The 23,499-nt window shown below is 40.5% G+C and overlaps 1 protein-coding gene across 5 annotated transcripts in view; it reads left to right on the top strand.

Annotated features, from left to right (window-relative positions):
* The first annotated feature begins 996 nt into the window (after positions 1-996).
* Positions 997-23,499, top strand: part of mib2 (MIB E3 ubiquitin protein ligase 2) — a 38,199-nt gene continuing 15,696 nt past the window's right edge. Inside the window, exons 1-8 of one of the 5 annotated variants that reach the window (XM_082518247.1) lie at positions 997-1,144; positions 13,208-13,606; positions 14,646-14,817; positions 20,424-20,530; positions 21,852-22,046; positions 22,318-22,460; positions 22,826-22,933; positions 23,026-23,130. In XM_082518247.1, the coding sequence (XP_082374373.1) occupies positions 13,384-13,606; positions 14,646-14,817; positions 20,424-20,530; positions 21,852-22,046; positions 22,318-22,460; positions 22,826-22,933; positions 23,026-23,130 (1,053 nt within the window). In that variant the 5' untranslated portion in view covers positions 997-1,144; positions 13,208-13,383. Of the gene's footprint in view, positions 1,145-2,117; positions 2,175-4,983; positions 5,420-5,636; positions 5,719-13,207; positions 13,607-14,645; positions 14,818-19,606; positions 19,924-20,423; positions 20,531-21,851; positions 22,047-22,317; positions 22,461-22,825; positions 22,934-23,025; positions 23,131-23,499 lie in introns of those variants that run through there. The other 4 variants (XM_082518246.1, XM_082518245.1, XM_082518248.1 and 1 more) reach the window with 4 other exon arrangements.

The following is a 23,499-nucleotide window of genomic DNA, read 5'->3' as shown; positions in this document are numbered from 1 at the left end:
ACTGTAAGGTACATTTAGCTTATGTGACTCGTTGTACTTCATTTAGGTGACGAGAAGGACACGTGAAATATAAGTCAGCTCAGTGAACGACTGTTAAATAACCTTGTTTCAAATAGTTCTGCTTTCCCTTTAACCCATTTATTGTGTTTCTAAAGCAAGTTTGTTTGTTTTGTTTTTTTAAAAATAGCATTATCACTTCAAATGTTCTTGTTTCTTTGCACTGAAGCTACACAGGTGACAAATGTGATTGGTTATTATTTGAAGTCAAACGTTATAAAACACACTTACTGGCCACTTCATTAGTTACACCTTCCTATTGCCTTCAGAAGTACCTTAATTCTTTGTGGCATAAATTCAGCAGGTTGCTGACAACATACCTCAGAGATTTAGGTTCATGTTTACATGGCAGTATCCCACACTTGCTGCGGAGTTGTCGCCTATTGTCCAATTTGACCTCTGTGAACTGTGGCCTCAGTCTCTTCTTTGTAGCTGGCAGGAAGGGAACCCAGTGTGGTCTTCTGCTGCTGTTGCCGGTTTGTGCTGTTTTGCATTCAGAGATGCTCTTCTGTATATATTGGTTGTAACGAGTGGTTACTCGAGTTACAGTCACTGTGCCCTGACCTCTGTCATCAACAAGACATTTTTAATCAGACAACATGTTGTGCAGAAAAATCCAAGAAGATCAACAGTGTGAAGTACTCAGATCCTGGCACCACTAGACATGGCACATTCAAAGTCACTTAAATCACAACTCGTCCCTATTCTGATCCTTGGTTTGAACTTCGTCTTGACCATGTCTATCTACCCAAACACCTCGAGTTGCTGCCATAGCTGATAATATAAGATGGGTTGGCTGTCCAGATATCTTAATTAACGTGACTGTTGAACCGGTATACCCAATAAAGTGGCCGATGATCGTATACACAGTTTGTATTTGAATGAAGATTTGTTTCCTTTTTCACGAGGAGCACGTGAAGGTAGCACCAGTGACGCAACGCATGGGCGTGTTGTCATGGCTGTGTGCAGCAAAAGCTTTCAGTATTGTAAATACTTATTTGCCTTGAAGCAAGCCATGTCAGCGTTGATAGCAGGCAGCAATATGGAATTTTATTTCACTGCAAAATAAATTCGTGGAAAAGACCCGGTGAGTAGCTCCACCTATAAAATAAGCTGCCTCTTTTTTTTAATATACCAGTACAGGTTGGGCAAACATGAATTAGCTAGCTAGCATTAACGTTAGAGAAGCTAGTAATACGCAGAATCCAGCCATCCCTAAAAAAGCGACGCTGATTTCTGGTCACTGTTTTACCGAGGAAAAAAGGTCTCTGTGTGTGTGTCACGGCACAGTTTTGACTAAATAAGAACACAGATGTGAGTCTGTCCAGCTGCCTTTAAGATGAAAGGCTTCCGTTAATTTTCCTGTTATAATCACAGCATCTTTATACTGTGGTGAAGCTGCTTGAACTTCAGTTGTCAATTCAAAAAAGCCACACTTAAGCTAGAGCGAATAGTTTTGGACTGCCTTTAAAGTGTAACAATCTGTATAACATTTGCTATAATTAAGCCGGCAAATTGTGAGAGGTGTTTAGTGTCACGCCTTCATCACATGAGAGGTCAGGGAGTCGATAACAAGGAGGCTTACTTTCAGTTTGTTGGGTGTCATGGTTGTTTTACTGTATCCATCAGCATTGGTCAAACTTTATATTCACTGTCACCTGACTGAAAATGCTGAAAAAGACAGAACTGTGGGAGCATAAGAATAAAAACTATTAGAATGAATGATGGGCACTGTTAGAGAAATTATTTTGTCATTGATGTTGCAGTGTCTGGTTATCCTGACAGGTGCTAAGACTGTGGCACTGTTTTTTGTTTTTTTTTAACACCTGTCATCTTTCTGGTCATTTGTTAGTGATGAATCAGAGCTCAGTTGCAGCTGCCTCACACTGGAGCAGCAACTGGTCATATAACTGGACAGCCACACCTACTCGGCAGCATAGTTTCAGCCCTCTGCTGTGTCTCTGTCTCTTATTGGTTCCACAAATCTACATTACAGTAATAACCTGAAGCGCCTGCTCGCTTTCCTACATCACGGTTGTGGCTAGTGTTTTAGAGAAACAGTTCACTTGACTGCGTTTGAGAACAAATGGGGAAAATATTATGTGGAAATACCCAAGGTAAGGTATTATGCTCTTTGATTTAACTTTTGGAAGAAGCTTGAAACTTTCTTCAACACATGGCCTTTTTAAAATAGCAATTATTAGAATTAATGATTTCAGTGACCCTGTTATGGTTTGTGTTTCCATCATTGTTGGCTGGAATGATACATTCTGTAAATGATGGAAAATATGGTGACCTTTTGAGTGTTTCCACATCTCTTGTCATTTCTTGTCTTTTTAAGTAGATTTTCTAACTAAGCTAAAAAAGGGGATTTTTGGCTGACAAGCATGCATAATATCGCATAGCAGAGCTTGATGTTAGTGTCACGAGTGCAGTAATGGGTTTAACAAAGTGTAGCAATCCACAGGTCAAAAACAGTATAATTTTGCTGATGTTTTAGAGTGCAGCATTTGTGCCAGAAAATAGAATTTTTCTTGGGATGGAACAGCGCCTCAGGTGAAGAAAACTGCAGCCCAGAACTTCGCTAACCATTACCCAGTGGATGTGCTGTTTGGAGCACATTAAACATTGTGGTTGAAATTGGACATTACCCATTGTGTGCTGCATGTGAGAATGGACGAATTTGGACAATGACCTGACCTAGGATGTTACCCTCCCAGGTCTGGTTGTGGCTTCCTGAATCCTCACAAGGTAGCACGTGGTAATACCTCCCTCACTCGGTCTTCTAAATCTTCTTTTGGCTCTCCCTTTGGGAACAGCTTTCTGTCATTTCCAAAACCACAGCTGCCAGGATCAGCTGGTCCAAGTAAAGGCGTTCCAGTGTTTCTGAATCTTTTTTTTACAGCTAGTGATGGTGAAATGGAGCGTGAGGTTGAGGTTGAAGGTTTGAACTGTCACTATTTCTGTTATCCTGAGCTAAAAGTGTACTTGTATTTGCTAATGTAAATTGCCAAAATGACTGTTTTTTTGTGGAGTGGCTGGGCTGAGTGTGAGCCAAGATAAAGAGCTCCAATTTGTGGAAGGAGTTGCTTCTCCATTGTGTCCTGTGTTACCATTTTAAGTGATTTCCGTGTCTGATCAGGATTGCCCCTACTGCCTTGCATTTGAGTTTTTTGGGCACATCAAATTTGGGGAAACCCTGGGTTGGACAAAGAACACACTGCTGCTATTAGATCTCATCTGGTCTTGGACCACCTCTGGGTGTTTGTGGTCTGTGTGTTGTGGTAGCTTTCCTGCTGCCATTGTGATCTGTCAAGAAATTGATTGATGGGTGTCACTAAAAAGTAAAGTGTGGCTATATTTGCATTTAAGGGTGTAAGGGGAAACTTAATCAGATTTGGTTGTGGTGTCCAGAAACACAGAGAGCATTGCTGAGAAGGCTTTTTTTAACCCACTCTTGTAATTACACATGATTCTTCTGCTGCCAGATTAATTGCATGTCTGCATGCTCTATTTAGCTTTTGATTACCATAACATGTTGCATAGTTAAGTCATCTGACCAAAATATTATTATTTCAAACCTGGCATTTGTTTGTTTTTACGCTTGTAAAGGGGTTGCAACTGGAGAAACGGGTTAAAATCAGATACAGCCTCCTCTGTATTTATGCCACTTGTTGGGCTCATTGCAGTTTCTACAGTTTTCTAAAGACTAATTTGTAGCTTTGTGAATTACTCCTGGGGGGTGGGGGTCACTGGATATAACCTAGTATCAGACTTGGCTGATGTGCTGGAGCTTTAAATGATTACAGTGAATGAATGTTTTCACTCTGTGGAAAAACAAACATTCATAATTTTTCATCATCACACTAAATTTCCATACCGTTTCATCTGTAGTATGTTTGCATTCATGGCACGCATTTGGACTGAGCAGTGAGGACGCCTTGGTCTCATACTCCAGGCCTGAGTACCCAGGACATAAATAGAAGTGAGCGTTTGATTCTTTGCAGTGCTAAATGTGTTTGCTGTTCCCTGTTGTCTTTTGTAATAAAATCAAGGTTCTAAATAAAGCCAGTGTACCTGCTGGGACAGTTGGTTGATCAGACATGTCTTGCAGCTATATTAAAACATCTTTTTTCACAGCCTCTAACGAGGCTTTTATTTCAGCAGTCCTCCCAGTCTGGTGACATCTGATGACATGTTTGTGTGTGTTTGCGTCTGCTGGAAGAGGAACTGGGTGACTGAATGCTTCCTTTTATATATATATGTCTATTACACAGACAGCAGGAGCTTTGTTTACAAGAGTGGTGTAATAAACTTCATTATATGGCTGGGTCTCAAGTACTTCCTAAGCTTGCACTTGTCTTTTCGCATCTTTGCATTACTATCTGTACATTCATGTGTGTGCTAGCATGGACAGAGTGTCATTGGCTCACTTTTGGATCCATATTGGTGATGTCTCCTACAGCTGTAGCCACATTGGAAGATAATTGTTCAAAGCTAGGAAAGCATTGGGAATCTCTTACTCTCTCTCTCTCTCTCTCTCTCTCACACACACACACACACACACACACACACACACACACACACACACACACACACACACACACACACACACACACACACACACAAATAAATGCCCGTCTCTTCTCAGTGTGAGCTTGGAGGAATCTCTGGGCTGGTGTTGCTATCTGACTAGCAGTGGTTGCACAAACCTGTTTGCGACTCAAAAAAAAAACAAAAAACGAGGATTGTGGCAGATGCCCATTCATCAGAAACCATAACCAGCCCCACCCCTTTCCATTTCCCTGAGCAATCTCCCAACACAAAACACAATATCCAGACCCTCCCCCTGAAGCATATGCCCCTCCCCCCTGCTCTGTGTCCTTTGCTTGTCTGCTTATTGGCAGTAGAGCGAATGTTGTCCCCACGGGCTATGAAAGAGAGGGCTGTGCATCCTTATGCAGAGCTTGATGCGCATGTGTTTTTGCATTTATTTATTTTTTTGTTTCTGTAAACACAGCGTGTCAGCTTCACATGCGTGCTGCCGATGCTCACGTCCCTCAGTGATGGAGTATAGCATCAGAGGAAGCCTTTACAGAGCAAAGCCCATTGGCCTGTTTTTTATGTGAGACCACGGGAACGTCAAGCTGAATGCAGCGCTCATCAGGCAGCCGCTTTTCCTGGCCTTCCTCCTCCCTCTCACCTCCTCCTCCTCCTCCTCCACGGCGGTAATCCTTGCTGACACAACGCACAAAGGACTAAATGCTGGCTGCATCCTCCAGCAGCAAGGCACTCTCCTCTTCCTTCAGCTCTGATCCTCTACAGCCTGTTTGTCTGTACACTACAGAAGGATGCTGGTTCTGTAAGTCTGCTTGCAAGTGCATATGATATCTCTTGAAAGACATGCTGGCTGTCCTACTCCTCCGCCCCCCAGTATACCCTCCTCCTCCTTCCTCCGGTTCATTCAGGGAGTGCATCAGAACGAGGCGTCAGTGCTGAAGAGGCGTTTTATATTTTCCTTGCTGGAAGCTGGTGGGACCACTGGTAGCTTATTTTTCATTCTCTGATGTTTTTATGTAGCAGGATGTAGGAGCTGCTTCCTCTCCTTCCTGTTTTTGTCGGTCTCTGTGTTCACCCTGCTGCACATCACTATACCAACAGGTAAACCAGCTAAATGGGGTATGCATTATGTAGCAAGTGATGCAGCTTCAGTGATGTCCATTTAAGCAATGCTACCTGCCTTTTGTGTAAAATATTGAAATCCATTCTGTCATTCTGTTCATATTTCAAACCCCAGCAATATATGGTAGACATATTTCCTGATTTCATAGTTTAGCTCCCAGACAGAGAAACTGATCATGTGCAACATACATGCAGCCAGCATGTGTCCACGGCCATGCTACTACAATTGTGCCACATGTCTTTGCAATCTGTAGTAAAGCTAGCAGTCGTGCTGAGGCAGACATCTGGCCGCTTGGCTGCTGCTATCTTTGTTTGATTATAACCAATCTGTCACATAAATGGCTAAACATGTTTGTCCTGGCCTGCAGGCACTGCATCACGCTAATGTACGTGTTGTCAAAGTAATGCAAGTGCTTTTGGATTTTAGTGTGTCGATTCACAAATGTCGGTTGTTTAATCACTGTTCTCCCCATCTCACAGGCATTTGCGTTTATTAGAAGTAGCTGTCACAACACTGCGTGCTTGGTGAAGCGAACTAAACTCGATCAAATAAATGGACACTGGCCTAGATAAGACTTAAAAGTTCATATGTTTCAGGTGAGGTTAGTACAGCCTGGATGTTTTGATATACAAATACCTAAAGTACAGAATCAATGCTGAGTCACATTGATTCTGTACTTTAGGCCTGTCGTCAATTGCGCTGATTATGTGTAGGTTTTTTCTTTACCTCACTCAGCCAGTATGTTTTTCTTTCTTTGTGTAACAGCTGGGTGACAATCACAATACGAAAAATGTTTGTCCTGACCTGCAGATGCAATGATCTTGCAATAATCTCAGTATGAGGTGTCAACGTTGAGTAAGTAATTTAAATTTTAGTTACAGGGAAGCCAATCACAGTTCTTCAACAGTATTAGTATAGGCAATGACTACAGAGCTGTAGGGAGTGCTGTCAAAAATGTCGAATAAGTAGACTCTTTTAGAGAGGATTTTTGTGATGCGGAGAATACTGCATAGATTTTTAGCTTTTAAGACGAGAATGGAGCGAGCCAGGTATAGCCAGTGGGTAAGACTTAATGTCCCCCTGTTTTTGTAGGTGACATTAATACAAAATCAAATTATCAAATGCAAGTAGTCACATGTGACTCTCTATTGACTTTTAAAATGATGTATTTAAGGTCTATGCCGGCCCTGATTGGACTTGCACTTGTGTGAGTTCAGCTCATTGTATGAAAGATCACCCTTGGCAAACACATGAACTGATCAAAGCTTTCGCGTACCTCTGATGTGACAGTGCTCATTATAGCACAAAGTAATGTGTTTACCTAAAAAAAACAGTCTTCTTGTGGGATTTGCACTGTTTGTTTTTTAAGTTATTTCTTTACCGAATCAGTATGTTTTTCACCCCAGATAAGGCGTCAGGCGCATGTAGTTCTTGAGCAACATCTGTCATCTGTCCCAAAAAAAAAGAGGGAGAGAGAGAGAAACTGCATGTTCCAAAACAAAGATCAAAGTTCACAGCAAACCAAATACTGAGACTGTGCTAGAAAGGTGGGGTAGTGGGGTGACTGGAGCTTTCACATGGTCTTGCTAGTAGATCCTGGATAAAAGTAGTTGAAGCTTGAGGTGTCACAGCAAACTGGAATCCTACAGCTGCTGACATGTTCAAAAGTGGACTAAAGATCATGGGAAGTGAGTATGACTATCATTATCGTGCGGTATAATATGATTAGTACAGTGCTGTCATAGAGTTTTTTGATGTCTTTTATAAAAGTTTCTAGGGTTGAAGTTTTCTTATCTGGAAACGTCTGTGAGAGTCAAGCTGTAGCCATTAAGCTTTCTAAGTATGCTTTTGAACAAAGAGAACACTAAAAACATTTAGTTACCTAAAATTAAAATAAAAACTACACCTTTAAAAAAATGTACAGCTGAAATGATTAAATGTATAAATATAGAGGAAATACTTACTTTTAGTATCTGTTTGTTGAGGCATATGCCCTCTGTAAAACTAAACATTTTCAAACAATAATGGATCCTGTTCATTTTGGGCTGGGGTCTTTTGTGGGTTGGGCTTGTTGTTGTGGATGCTCAGTCAGTCTGGATCAACACCTTGTGCTCTTTGTAGTGTTTCGCACTCTGCTGCAGATCTGTTTTTGCTGTGTAGCAAGGATCGTTGTCCTTCTGAGGAAGCCCGCAGTGGTCAGGAAATGCTGTTAGAAGAAAATGAGCAATATTATATCTCATATCTGTAGCGAGGCTGTGAGATTGGTGTATCTGTTAAGTCTATATGACCTGCTCTCATTTGATTATGTCAAGTAAGCTAGGGCAAGCAGAAACCTGAAACGGTGAACTGAGAGTTCTCTTTTAATCTCGACACCTAAGCTGGAGAAATCTTTTTGTACAGGTATTATTTACTCACGGTCCTTATTGATTTTCCCGCAACTCCTCTGGCCTCCAGATGTTTCTGACGTAAACTAGTTCCAGCAGGCTTTTACTCACTTCTGATATTAAAGCTGATATTAAACTCTTGTGTATAGATTACACTTTGGTAAGCATTTTGGTCCGGTGACAGTGATGAAAGGAATATCAGTACAGGCAAACGGGCTCTTGTTATTAGAAATGAAATCGAGGATATAAGCCAATTTGAACATGTGTCTCTGGGCGCGCAGCCAAACTGGGCCTTTGCAGCTTTGCACAGTAGCACGTATCTGATGGTGCTGGCTCTGCCAATAATAATACTCCTGACTCATTTTCCATTTTGAAGCTGCTCAGTGAGTAGAGGGCAGGACTGGGTCTTTCTGATGGTTGGATAAAGAAGTGTAAATATGTAGTATCTGCTTCATCGATGTCTTCAGATAGCTTATCAGGCTGTGGGCCTACATCTCTGAAGATTATGTAACAGTCTTTGTTTAAGTTAAAGTGGGGACATGTGTTTACTATTAATACTGATTCTGAAATGCTTCTCTAATCATGGACTATTTTTCAGTGCGATTTATGACCATCGCTGCCTGCTCCCAGCTGCACTTCATTTAATGATACATTTAGGTGAATGTTAATATTCACAAACAGCAAAAAATCTCAGAGTATCTATCAGTATCATTTCTCCTATTTAATTTTTTTATGCTGTATTGCATTTAACTTTATTTCAGTAAACAATAAGTTAATAAAAATGGTACAAATACAGAAGAACTGACTAGCATTTCCTATTTTTAGCAGAAGAAATATCACCAGTGAGTAATATATACATCTTTCTTCTTTGCAACTTCTGTATTTATTGTATGAGATAAAGAAATCAATTAAGGGTGCTATTAGCATTGAGTTACTTTTACAAACAACACACATGCACAAATAAATTAGACATAGTGTTGCTGTTTGCTTTGTGATCAGCTGCTACACATAATAATTCAATGAGGATTTTTTCTTTGTTTTTGTTTTTTTTTTGTTACTTTTTTTTTTAAATGTGTGTGTTTGTTTTTGCTGTGTGTAATTTTGGCATGTCTGCCTGTTGTTTGTGTGACGGACCTTACTCTCCCAGATTGGCCCTCAGCAGCGTGTATGACGGAAGCTAGGCCATCTGTTGTTGCAGGCAGAGATCTGTAATCCAGGCCGTCTTAGCCCTCTGTCGCAGATTGGCAGTGACATTTCAGCAACACAGGTAGCCTTGTCATGACTGCCTTCACCCCCGCCTCTCATAGAGAGACGTACAAGGAATGCGCGCTGGAGAGCCGACCTCTGGAATAAAAGAGCTCATGCTGCACCTGCACCTGTTCGCTCTAATTAGATATACGCTTGCAGTTGTCGAAATGTGGTGACACTCCAGAGTTTGACATCTGGAAACTATGATTCAGAATATCTCACATTGTTATTGGTTGTAATGCTTTGTAAAACTCGTAGACTGTGGCTACAATCTTTTGTGTGTTCTCAAACCTAGACCACCATTGAGAAGCTTATTGTTCTGTCCTACATTATGCATAAAGTCATGCCATGAGCTCACTCCTTTTTTTTTTTGCTGTTATCATAAACGACACTACAGGCGCTGATTAGGTTTGAAAGAACTGTCTGTCTGGTATTTATTTAAATGTATTTGTGGGTGATTTTTAAAAAATATGTCTATAAATGTAAACACAGTATTGGTACTGTGCAACTACTAATTGCTGTTGTCTGTATGTCCCTGAGCAGAATTTTGGCTGGTGGAGCACTAATGAAGTAGTAAAGTCTGACAGTAAATTTCATCATTAAGTCTGTTGGCACAGTCTTGTATTTGCCTTGCAACATTACATATGAGATGTAGTAATACATGAAAACATAGAGTAAATTTTAAAGTTGAAGTTGCATGAAGCTGTTAATAGAAGAGCATGCTGAATTGTTTTTACATCCGTACCGCTTTGCTGTCAAGCATAAGGTGGTAGTCACCGTTTTCTGAAATGTTTCCATGAGGTAAAAGTGTGCTCTTCACTTGAGGGCTGGTGATTCGTTTTCAACAGGATTCACTCTTATTTTCAGGATTCTTAAACAGCAGCTTTGTTGCCTAAGATGTTGGGATTCTGTGATCTTTTTTTTTTTTTTGCAGTTGGTGTGTTGAGAAGAAGGCTGGAAGCTACCGTCTGCCAACATAAAAGAAAAAAAAAATACTTTGGGATTAAAGAATATGGCGATATTTTATTAATTATGTTTGCCAAGTACAGCTTTTAGCTGTGTGTTCACCGTTTGTGCACACTGTGCATATCTTCATGAAGCTTTTCCACAGGCAAAAACACCACCTTCCTCAGCACTAAATTGTGAAACTGGAAATGACCTAGTTGCGTAGGTAAAGCGATCCAGTGAATCCACTATGTTTTAGTCTACTTCTCAGTACTGCACTATTTAATAATGATAAGATATCAGTAGTCACGCTGGGTTCTCTGGAACACTGAGGGGGCTGTGGAGTGGGTGGTATTTGGGGGGGGGGGGGGGGGGGGGATGTGTGGATAGCAGAACAGTTTTAAATGTAGGTGATAGGTTGGTATTTTTATTATTATTATTATACAGAGCTTCTAACACTGAATGCTAAGACAGCTGACTGCTTTTTCTTTACTCAGCTTCACTGCAGATTTAACTGTGGTATAAATATACTGACCTCCAGGGTTTCAGTTTGACTCTGTTGCTCTGAATAAGTTAGGATTGTGTTGTCGTCCAGCACTTTTCTTACTTGCATCCATGTGCAGAATGCTGGGAAGCTTCATGAAGGCTGTCCACTGCCCCTCACAGCTCCTCTCTGTGCACGCTGAAATATTAGATAACTGGGATGTTGTTTCAGTGCACAAAAGAGGCTAAGCTGTCACGTTGGACAGAAAATGGAGTATAAGCAGCCTGCTTTTCCTCCTTTTATCCCCTACATCCCATATGTTTTATGTTTAAGCAGTCACCACCTAAATGACATTGTAATCTCAATAAGCGTGCAAGTGTAATCTCAGCTTCTTACAAACATCTGTCCGCCCTCTTATATAAAGGTTTTTGTTTATCTTTTAATAAACACTATGGGTGTATTATTAGGCTCAATATTAAAAGACATGTTGGGTGTAAACATGAACAAATAATGGAGGGTATTTGGAAAGTTTAAGGATTTTTTCCCCACAAATATGCACAGACTTGTGGATTTAAAGATCATTTATTTATTTATTTATTTTTTTCTCTGTTTGAGCTGTTCATAGAAAAAGCTTAAATCTCATCATCTGCTTAATTTAAAATAATAGTTTCTTTGAACAGGGAAGTTATGGACTACCCACATCATCTTTTAGAGATTGTCGTCAGATATCATGCCTGATATGCCACAGATAAGCTGTTATTGCGTTGTTTATTGTTCTGACTTCCAGTTTAACCAGTCACTACTAGTGACTGCTGTTACTAGTGTCTCTGTTTGTGTCAGTAACTGTAGGGGTATAAAATAATGACTGATTTAGGGTCTACCACCATTATTGGTAAGTCCAGGGCTGTTGTCTCACTGGTATTCCTGGAAATCCAAAGCAATCAAGTTACAATGCCTGCATTGTCTAAGTAAATTTCCTTCCTCTCCATTACAGCAAGACAAGAGGCCTCTTTGGTAGTGCTGTATGTGGAGGCAGGCCGTGTGTGTGTGTGTGTGTGTGTGCGTGTGTGTGTGTATAAGCCTGGCTTTACAGTGAATAATGGCAACCAAAAGAATGTGTACTTCCAAAGAACTGAAGATATGACATCTTCAAATTCTTCTTTATTGAATTGCATGTTGTAGGAAAGGACCTGGTAATTATTTGAGACACACTATATTTAAATAGCATTGCTTTAATAAACAAGGAATACTTTAAATTGTGATGGAGATGTAATGATGTGGTGTATAAAAGAGTAGATCTGATGTGCCACATGTGATTAATGGATGTAATTAGATGTGTGCTGATGATCATGGTCTCCAGCAGAAGTTTCTTTCTGTGCTGCTGACTCAAGCTTTCCCTTACTGTAAATGCCACTTCCTTTTACTTGTAGTTGTAGTCTCCAACACCCAGCAGCATCAGTTTAAACCACTGGTGTACTCAGTCAGCTGTGTGAAATGTTTTCTCCTTCAGACAAAATTTAATCTTTTTGGTTTCTTTTGAAAAAACAACCTAAATTAATTTATTCGCCTACGGCAAAAGTTTGTTTCTTTTTAATTAAGGAGATTTAGGCAGATTACTCCCTACTTACTGAGGAATACTGTGAGATTTTATTATTTATTTATTTTTTGCATTTGATTTTTTTTGCTGTTATAGCTTAGTGTTCACTTGTTCATGAAGAATATGACAACAAGCCCAGGCTAGGGGAGTGTGGGTAAGATTTTTCTTGTGATTAACTCTGTGTTTAAGAAACCCCCGTATAAGGAAGTTCAACTTGATGGCTTAACCCCTGATCGTATCTGGACCAGTAGCGCCAGTCTTTGTGAGACAAAATACTTATCTCATTAGCAATTACATAAACTCAGAGTTTTGTTCATTGTTAAATTGTAACTTTGTTTATGTCACTTAAAAGATGCCTGTTTTGTTTGTTTCAGAGATCTCACCTTATGTGTTTTCAGTTTTTGCCCCATGATTACTAGCTCAGTCTTATGAGTGACGTTCAGGACAAGAATGAGGCCAATATGTTGTCCTGCTAAGGAATTAAGTGTGTGTGTGTGTGTACATGTGCACATATCCGGCCAGGGCTTGATTAGCGCAGGAGGGCATAGCATTGATGTCCAGCTGCTTTCTCCACAAGTGTGCCATCATGCACAGCAAGACCTCCAGTGAATGATCCACCACTAAGAGTAAAACACTGCTAAGAAATTAATAGGACGTATGGCATGCTGCTATTCAAGTCCCCAAGCAAACACTGATAGGCATGTAGTAAAACACACTGGTGCAGGAGTGGAATGTATCAACTTCTTTTGTACTTGGAGCATTTTACTGTGACTGCTCTTTCAATGCTTTTTATCCTTTTTTTCCTTCAGTCACCCCTGATCTGTTCCCGGAAACAACCCTTGTGCCGTCCTTACCAGCAGTACCATCGGCACGAGCCGGCTCTGCACCTCAGAAGCCCCGGAGGCGCAGCAGCAGCGGACGTGACAGCGTTGCCAGGCCTCAGACGTTGCCCTCAGCCTGTCGGCCAGGCCCCAAAAGAGGCAGCATGGAGGTAGGCATGCGTGTTGTGCGCGGCCTGGACTGGAAATGGGGAAACCAAGATGATGGTGAGGGCCATGTGGGTACTGTGGTGGAGATCGGGCGTCAGGGCAGCACTACAACTCCAGACAAGACGGTGGTGGTGCAGTGGGACAGCGGCACGAGAACCAACTACCGTACTGGCTACCAGGGTGCCTATGACCTGCTGCTTTATGATAACGCTCAGATTGGTAAGCGATTACATTAGAGTCATATGAAACTGCTGTGAAACTTTTGAGTCATGGCACCAGTGTGATTGTAGTTTTGTTATTATACCAAACGATACTATGCTATTGTATTGTTTTCAGTCCTTTCAGTAATTCATAGTTAAAATGGTTATTTCTGCTTTTTCCAGCTTAGGAAAATGCTAGAAGTTTTGATGTTCAAGAGCGCCTTCAAAATAAAATGTTGCCTTTGGTTAGATTACTTTCCAAGCTTTTAATAGGTTCAAATTTGTGTAGGTAGTTATTGTTTGCTACGAATTATAGTGTTATTATAATCCTAATACTTCTTTTAAATTAAAAAAAAACATTTGATCAGGATTTGTTTTATAATTATGTAAATGCTTGAACTCGATCTTATCCTGATAATTCAGCATTTTTAAAGCCGAGCACTAGCTTGAAAGGCTCTGATAAAAAGTGAAAAATGTATCCATGTAGTTGATCCATGTAGTATTTTTTATTTATTTATTTATTTATTTTTACACACATTCTCTTTACACACTTTGTATTTTTGTGAACGTAGCCTTTACTTGGCCCATTTAAAGAAAGCGGGGTACAGTAAGTCATCTCTTATCTTCAGCCATCAGCCATCCAGCTCAGTTTTGAACTTGAATGACACACACATTAATGCAGGACTCATTAGCATTTTTGCTCCATTTCAAGCAACATTTTTCTGCCTCACAAAACTTGCCCTTCAATTAATGGAGCGAAAGAAGAGGAGGAGAAGAGATGAGGAGCCAAGGGGGTGGGGGGCCTGAGGCACATGCTGTTTGTGCCTCAGTTTTTGCACATCTCATGATGTTACCCTCTGCAATAAGTAACATCATCAAGGATGTGACGTATGCCTTAAACGTTTCGCTGACTTAGACACGGGGGAATGAATGGTAGTGTCCTCTTTGCTGTGAAGGTTATGACATGTTCTGTCAAAACATATGTTTCTTTGTAACAAAAATACAAAAAGAAACATCAAGCCTGTTGTGCCCACTCAACATCTCACTTTCCACTCCAGGGGTGCGTCATTCCAATATCATCTGTGACAGCTGCAAGAAGCATGGAATCATGGGAATGCGATGGAAGTGCAAGGTGTGCTTCGATTACGACCTGTGCACCCAGTGTTACATGAACAACAAGCATGACCTGAGCCACGCTTTCGAGCGTTACGAGACAGCACACTCCCAGCCGTGAGTACAACTCTGCTCGCTCTCCAGCACAGCTGATCCTTATTTAATTCTAATGATGGTGTCTTTGCTACTTTGCTGTTTTCAAATTGTGTTGGCCTCATAATGGCTTCCTCAAATCTTAATCTTAATCTGGAATTCATACATTCCTGTAGGTCTGGTTGGAGTCTTCTGAACAACATCATGCGGCCACTATTGCTTGTGATTGTGATGTTGTACCTCAGCGTTATTGTTATTGTTATTGTTTGGGCTTTGGCTGCGGCTGTAGTTAGTCTACAGTGCTATGTGTTAAGATGTTAGTATTTGAGGGTGACACAACCATTAAAAAATGGATGTGTCACAGCCACAATTCTAATGACCTCAGCAGAGCATGGCTGGTCCCGTACGAACTCTAACGAATGTCATCACAAGACACCTGTGGTATAAAAGTGGGCATTGTGCAAACTGCACGCCTCCTTGCTGGGGATAAATGTTTAGTGAGCTGATTCCAAGTGTCCTACGTATCCAGATTTACTGGAGTGAGTTCTCCCTTCAGAATTCACTCTTCTGCATCAGTTCACAGTAGAGCTCCAAACTGCTCCAGGCACTGTCTGAATGTCAGCTGGATGGCCTGTTCTCATTTTAACGAGGTGATATGTATGACCCAGATTTCTTCTATAGTTTAGTCCCGTCCAGGTCCAACACAGTTCCATTTAATTCCTCTGAGTCTGTTGCCCGAAAAATGCTCAGAATAGGTGCATGAATCATGGCTTCTTACAAATGGCTTCCTCTCAAAAGTTTTTTGTTTTTTGTTTTTTGTTTTTTGGCCCAAGAATTTGGTAATCTTGATTTCTATTAAAACCCTTAACAAAAAAAAAAAAAAAATTAAGTCTCACAATCAGCACATTATTTTAAAATGGGATGAACAGATGCATTCTTACACCTTTGCTTATGAATGTGCAGCTTGATTTTTCCTGCATTGATCTGTGAAATCCTGTTTTAATTAATTAAATATGAGACGTATTGTTAATAAAGTGGAATTTTAGATTTTGGTCAGGTCTGTACTCGTCTGCTATGGATAGGTGGTATGGTACCGGAGCAGCACATCAATTGCACATCTGAGTGAAATCTGGCCTTTGCAGTAATCATTTAGCATTCTGACACCAGCTGGAACTCATTTCTTTTCCTTCCTCAGTTTCTCCCCAAAACTATTGATTTTCATTAAGGTCAAAATTTTGTTTGGCTCAGCTGTGAACAGCATTGAGATAACAGAATAAAAACCTTTCTGTGAACCTCCATGTGGGTTAAAACATCAGCGCCTTCCTTTTGTCAGTACTGGGCAAGTAAATACTAATACTCACTGACAGTTCATTTTTTTTATTTCATTGAGTTGGGGATTTCTTTAGACACATTAACAAAGATAATGATTTTAGGAAATATATAGTAGTGATATATTTCAAGTAGCAACCTGCCTTTGTTATTGAAATCTACCAAACAGGCATTGCTGCAATCTCATACAGGGTGCATAACATCAAAGTGAGACAAGGCTAAACTTAGAAAGCCGAAAATAAGGCTGTACTTTATTGAGACGAGAAACACCTTTAAATTGTTTGAGCTAGTAAATGTAAGTAGCATTTGCGATTCGTCAACCTAAATGTTACAGTTTTGCATTGTTGTTAGTTACTATTTATACTGTAGAAACCTTTTATGTGTGGGTTCTTTGAGATCATGGCACATTACGTAGATGCTAATTTAAAGCGGTGTAGAAGAATAGAAATACAGAATCTTAAAATACAGAGATTTCAAAGACTAAAATAGGATGTTGTGGGATTAATATCTCCATTTGAAAGATGTTTGAAATGGCCTTTCATAAATACTAGGCTCTATAATATGAATGAGATTTAGAAATTGTAGCTCTTTTCTGCAACCTTTTTGAATGGAGTGATAACACAATGAGCCTCTCTCAATTCTGGCTCTCAGGGAGATGACTTTTAAAGAATCAAAAATACAAATGGTATATTGATGCCTATCAGAGTCAGCCAACCTTATCCTGTCACGATGTGGATGAAATCTCCAACCGGTCGAAGCTCTTTGTCTTTTGAGTGGTTCGGTGTTTATCATTGACGGCTCTCACAGCGAGTGAGTGCACAATGTTCCACGTATTGTTCTCGATGGCGGTGAACTTCAGTGTGACTCAACATATTTTCAGTTGTTTGACTACAAGATATATTTATGTTGCCCCAATAAATATTCCAGTCATTCCTTTAACTTCTGAAAACTATGTACTGGCTTATAATTATGCCCTGCCCCCTTAAAGTGAAATTTTAGCTTTTAGAAAACAAATTTTGAGATGTTATTGTTTGTTATTCAGTTGTGTTTTTCACAGTGGTGATAAATTGGGTTGGATTTGAAGTTAGAAATAACTTTTGTTTATGTATGTCAGAAGCATTTTTATAGAGGAGTCTTTTTGGTCAGTGCAAGCTTACTCATAATGTCAGCACACAGCCAGTGTAGTGAATGCAAATTATACAAGACAACCAAGATCATTTAATCATTTGATATAAGTAACAGTTTTTCTCTCATATCATTATAATGCTATCTATTTATATCTTGGAGTCTTATCAAAGGGAGATTTGTATAATCGGAGGAAAAATTAAATTGCAATTGTTGTCTCTCACTGATACAGATTTGGAAGATCATCACATGAAAGTCACTTCTTTTCTCATCCAATGAATGAAGTAGAAGAGCAGCCGACAATATGTGATGCCAGACACACAGCACTTCTTTATTTCCGGACCACACTGACCCATATTTCACTGACAGCATTTCAAAAGATGAATTTATAATCTGGCAGTCATGGGACACACTGATATTTGCCTGGAAGGACAAATTTAACTTGCCTTCATAATGTTTGTGACTTCATGCAGTGCCAGCTGTGATTTATGTTAGGAAGCTCAAGTTGGGGCTCGGGCTAGTTAAGAGGGACTCCTTTCATGTGGGTCAAACATGTGCAAGGCTTTAAATGCAACTTAAGCAAGCTTGATCTATTTGTAGTTTACTGTCATACCGTTGGCAGAAACCTTATCGGCGGCCTGAGGGGACAATCGGTGGTCAGCGTAATAAACGGCTGCAGAATGCTGACAATATAATAGCGGCGTCACAAACGTGGTGTGAGAGCTGAGCCGGATGTACTGTACATGAGTGTTCCATTGTAATTACACAGATTTAGCTGGATTAGCATGGTTACCATTCTCAGCTGTGAGGATTAGCATGTTAACATTTTCAACTTCCTTGAAGACATGTTTTAACAGGTCTCAGATGTGGAGCGAGTCAGGGCGAAGTTTTATGCTCACAAGCCATGAAGCCTGGTCGTTATTAGCCTCTGGCTGTTGTTTTGGAATAATTTTGCAATGTACCGAATGCGCTGAAAAGCCTGCCGAGTCCTGCATTTAGTTAAGATTCATATGTTACATGGTACAAAGAGGCATGTGTTTACATGCTCACAGCAGCATATGTGCGTGCCATATGTTTACGAGGAGATGGTCGTATGCAGCTGGTTAATCGGCTCTCCCAACGCAAGCACCACACATGCGAACCTATTGGGTCAAATCAGTGCCTAATCCTTCACCGCCCCACCTGACTTCTCAGTTTTCTGCTGTGTGTTCATGTTTAAGCTACAACCAAACTATCCTCATTATTGTCCTGCAGGGATTTCTGCTGCTTTCCCTCTTCCAGACAGAACTGAATAGAGTTGTAGCTCTGGTGGAAAAATAGCTGTCTCTCCTTCTCATTTTTTTGTTAGGGATCTAAGCACTATGTGTAATGATTTTTTTTTTCTTTCCAGTCTTATCAAAATAGCGTTTAAAACGCTCCTCAAATGTGTTAAGATTAGTACGTTACTAGGTGAAGTATGGATTAAAACAAGTATCGTACTAGATAATGACAAAACATGTTATTTCTAAAGATATCACCAATAAGTCTGGAACCTAATGCTGTTTTTACAGTTGTAAAGGGGCAACTCACACATTAAAGGCTCTAAATGCAAACAAGACAGACATTTTAAACTTGCTTTGAGATACAAGCTCTGAATGCATTTGCATGACACACTCCTGGTATTTTCACATACACGTAGTTTAGCTTTGTCTTTCTGACAGATGTGACTTCTCTTTGCTTGGTAGATCCTTGTGTGTATTACACTGCTTTAATACCAAAGGCTATTGCTTGGATGACTGTTGATCCAGCTTTTGTGTCAGTAGGTTTAGGTCTCTTGCCCTGATCCTCATCTTGTCTGTGAGCAGCGCTGACATTTGGTCAAGCTGGATTAGAAATCTTGATCCCTTGAAAGAGAAGCTGTACTGAAAAAACAAACATGTGAAACACTGAGGTCGTGTGTTTCACTGTCCATGAAAACGGGGACATCTGTCAGTTTATATCTTCTCTGCTCTCAAAAAACCATGGGTCATGTTTTCATAATAGGTTTGTTTGTCTTAATGAGCTGACTTATTGTTGTCATAAGTAGAGGTGCTCATGATACTTAAGTTTGTCCAGTCTTTCTAAACTAAATCTGAATGGTGCCATCAGGAAATGGGCATTTGTTATTAGCAGCTTCATGGTTTGAAGCTGTATATGCATGTGCATAACTATCTAGATGCACATAGTACTGGATGCTAGCACGTGCACTGTCTATGATTTGCCCTGTGGTGCCCTGCTTTCTGATAGCTCTGCTGTCTAGGATTAGGCTGAAAGCTCTGTGCTCAGATACACATCATTCTCGGCACAGACCTGTCTAAGCTCAGACCACACTCACTGTTGGTTAGCTTTAAGAGGAAAATGCACTGCTATTTTCTGCTGTGGCACATATGGGATCCTGAAAATCTGGCTAGCGATGGGGGTGAAGTTAGTCAAGCCTAACTTTGAGCGAAACCCCAGCACGAGAGTCTCTATGAGACTCCCTGAGGATGACGGCTCTCACAAGGCTCTTTTTTCTTTTCAACACACTGGATTTAATATGATTTGGAGTTTATCCCATTAGCTGTTTGCTTGGAAAGGAAGCTGGGCTTTGATCTCGTCGAGAAGTATGGGAATAGGCAGCTCTTTTGCACCAAGATCTGATCAAATTTTTACCATAAAGTATGTTTGATTTTGTAGATACGGCTAGCTCACCTATGTCAGATTGTGTTCAAGGTTAATGGTGTTGAGAATATTGTGGCTTTAATAGTGTGTGTGTGTGTGTGTGTGTGTGTGTGTTATTATTAAGCATAGCTATTCACAGTCCTTGAATTCCTTTTACAAAATGGCCTTTGCTAAGTAAGATATCATTTCTCAGAACAGACAGCCTTGAGTAGCATTTGTTTGATATGTCAGGCAGATGTGTTCTTTACTGCACTGTCATATCTTGTGTAACTTCAAATGTTTTCTTGTCACGAGTAAATGTATTGGCTGCAAGTGTTACATTTTTTTCTTACTTGCCTTGCCACTAATTCCAAACTCTTACAAATATGTAAGAGAGTTAATTTTTAATTTTTAGAACTTCTAATGTGCATATTTGGAGAAGGTTTTGGGGTTTCTTAGCACCCTTCAGCATTTTCTATGATTGTTTGTTCAGCTGCGTCTTCATGCTCTTGTCACAGGGTGAGCCTGGCACCGAGGCAGAACCTCCCACGAATCATCCTCAAAGGAATCTTCCAGGGGGTTAAAGTGGTTCGTGGACCAGACTGGGACTGGGGCAACCAAGATGGTGAGTGATGTGTGGGCTAATGATACCAATAACCTGGCAACTCAGCAAACTCTGTGCATGCTTGAGTGTGGAAATGTTCCTCTTCAAAGTGTTTTACCATAATAACATTGTAACCTCACAACTCATTAACCTGTAAGATGTTGTGTTAGCATGTGTCTGTGTGTACTTATTTTGCGGGTGACTCATATAAGTCTGTCTCACAGATGTGCCTGACTGTTTGCGTCTCTGAGAGTCCCAGTTGAGTCCTCGTTGTTTGAATGTTTGCCTTTTCTTTTCCATCATTGTGTAGTGGCATAAACTGAGAAAGACCCTGCACCTGAAGTCTGTGGTCATAGTTTAGATAAAAAAGATTAGTTTAGATAAAGTAGAGAGTTAAGAATATATGAGACATTGAATTGTGTTTTATTGCCTCCACGAATGGCTGAAGTTTAACTCTGTCATATACTGTATACTGACTTCGCTGTTGCATGTTCTTTTTTTTTCAGATCCAAACAGCCTACGCTGGCTGATGTTTAGTTAAAATCTTAATTCAAAGTAATCTTCCACATCGATGGGCTAAATTCAAGTCTGTAAACGTTCCCTTTAAAGAAATAGAGAATGGCAACGTGTCCTTAGACTTCTTCTTTTTTTTTTTGGTCCAGGGTTGTGAGAATAGCAACGCTCCCTTTTCTTTCTAAGGAGAATGAGTCAAAATGTCCTTTTGGTGCCTTTGAAATCAGTGCCCTGGGGTTCGGTTAAGTCACTCATCAGGCCTAAATGGTGTATGCTCTAAGTGCATAAAAGACACACTGAGCATGCTCTGTGTCTTCCCAGCCTACCGTGTTGTCTTACAGGTCACTGGTTTAGTTGGTGTGTTTAGGCGCTGAAGCAGCTTGATGACTTAAATGGCATAGCAAGGATTTATTTACATCATACAGCTGGATGTATGGCTCTGAAATTATCCTGTGACACAACACGTGCATTAATAATGTGGTTTGTGTTTATTGTTTGATTATTTGGTCCTTTGGTTTCACTCAAATCAAAAAGAGGAAATTGTCAGGTGTTTGACGGTGATTGTAGAAAATCATAATGAATGTCTGTGATACTTGGCAGCCCCTACAATGAAATGTTTGTCTCTCACTTTGTTTGCACTCATGTTTATTTATTTATTTTTTGATCATTGCATCACACCACGGTCGTCTAACTAACCACCTTTCCTTCTTTTATTGAGCTTGTTTTCTTTTCACTGCATTTGTTTCCCATTTTTCCCATAAACTGATGCACTGGTGTTTCTTGCATTATATCTGTGTTTGTTTCTGCACTTTTGTGTGTGTGTGTGTAGGTGGGGAGGGTAAGGTTGGGAAGGTAGTGGACATTCGTGGCTGGGACAACGAGTCTGGTCGCAGCGTGGCCAGTGTCACCTGGTCTAATGGCACCACTAATGTTTACCGAATGGGCCACAAGGGCAAGGTAGACCTGAAATATGTGACAGATGGCCAGGGAGGCTTCTATTACAAAGATCACCTACCAAAACTTGGTAAGACAGACTTTCTTTATTCAAGTATGCATTCCTTAGAAAGTTTAAAGTTATTTAGTGGCTCAGAAACTTGATTTAACTTGATGTAAACAACTTATGTCTTGTATGTCGTATATCAGTGCTTATCAGTACTTCTGTGTGGCATTGTAATACTGTAACACTGAGAAACTGATTACATACTGGCTTTAAACCCAAGCTATTTTTATCATTAGCTTAGGAAAAAAAATTCGAGTCAGTTTCTGTTTGTTGACGCTGACACCTGTTCATCCAGGAGAGCACGCAGAGCTGCAGCGTCAGGAGAGTGCAGACGGCCATTCTTTCCAGCAGGGTGACAAGGTCAAATGTCTGTTGGAGGTAGACATCCTACGGCAGATGCAGGAGGGCCACGGAGGGTGGAACCCCAAAATGGCAGAGGTACAAATGCCTTCCGCTAGAAAAAGTAAAAACATAATACCGGTTGACTATAGGCAGCTTTAAATAACTCCCTATTGAGTTCTAATACAATACAGACGTACATAGTGCTCTTCCTTGGGTTTTTCCAGCAGGTTTCCATTGTAACCATATGAACTGCTTCATGTTTTACACAAACATGTCCTCAAATGCACGTGGCTCTAGAACACAGCATACAGAAGATTTATATAAGTGGCTCAGATGGAGGTTGCAACAGAGGAGAAAGAAATGGAGCATCCAACTCTCATATCACAGCTGCTAAAAGGGACATTAAGGTCACAGCCATGTAGAGGAAGACCCAGGGTTAAATAGCATATTTGTGTTTGCAGTACATTTGCCGGATTGGGACGGTTCACAGAATCACTGACCGAGGAGATGTCAGAGTCCAGTACAGCAACAATATCCGCTGGACTTTCCATCCTGGGGCACTCACCAAGGTACTGCGTTACTTATTTTGTTATTTTAATATCACAGTTTATTACAGCTAAATTACTTTGTTTAGACTTCGGCTGCTTTTTTTCCCCCTTAGGTGAACACGTTTGGAGTTGGGGAATTAGTGAGAGTATTGGAGGACATGGAGAGCGTGAAGAGACTGCAGGCTGGCCATGGAGAATGGACAGACAGCATGACTCCTGTATGCTCATTTTACCTGATAATATTCGTAGCCTCCTAATGCTAACTTACTGTGGTTTTTCAGAATTGGATTGAAAATCCTCACCTTGTGTGCAGAAGTGAAGACTTGAGTCACATAAATTGGTGAAGTAATGATCGCTTTGAAGAATGACTTTGACTTGAACCCAGTGTTTCATAACTTAGTCCAGCAACCCAGCTAATCTGTTGATTTACCCTCCGGGGGCAACAGCCAGTTTTCCATGGCTTCCGCTGTAGCCAGCGAATATCCTAGTCAGGATTTATGTGTCAGTTTGCTGTGTATTGTTTACTAATACAGATACGTTGGAACATGGCATCATTTTAGATGTTAGTTAATGCTTTTCCGATGCAT

The sequence above is a fragment of the Aulonocara stuartgranti genome (assembly GCF_965226115.1).
Source record: "Aulonocara stuartgranti genome assembly, chromosome: 20".
In the NCBI taxonomy this organism is placed as follows: domain Eukaryota; kingdom Metazoa; phylum Chordata; class Actinopteri; order Cichliformes; family Cichlidae; genus Aulonocara; species Aulonocara stuartgranti.
Note: the sequence above shows the minus strand (reverse complement) of the source record. Positions and strands in the feature narration are given on the sequence as shown.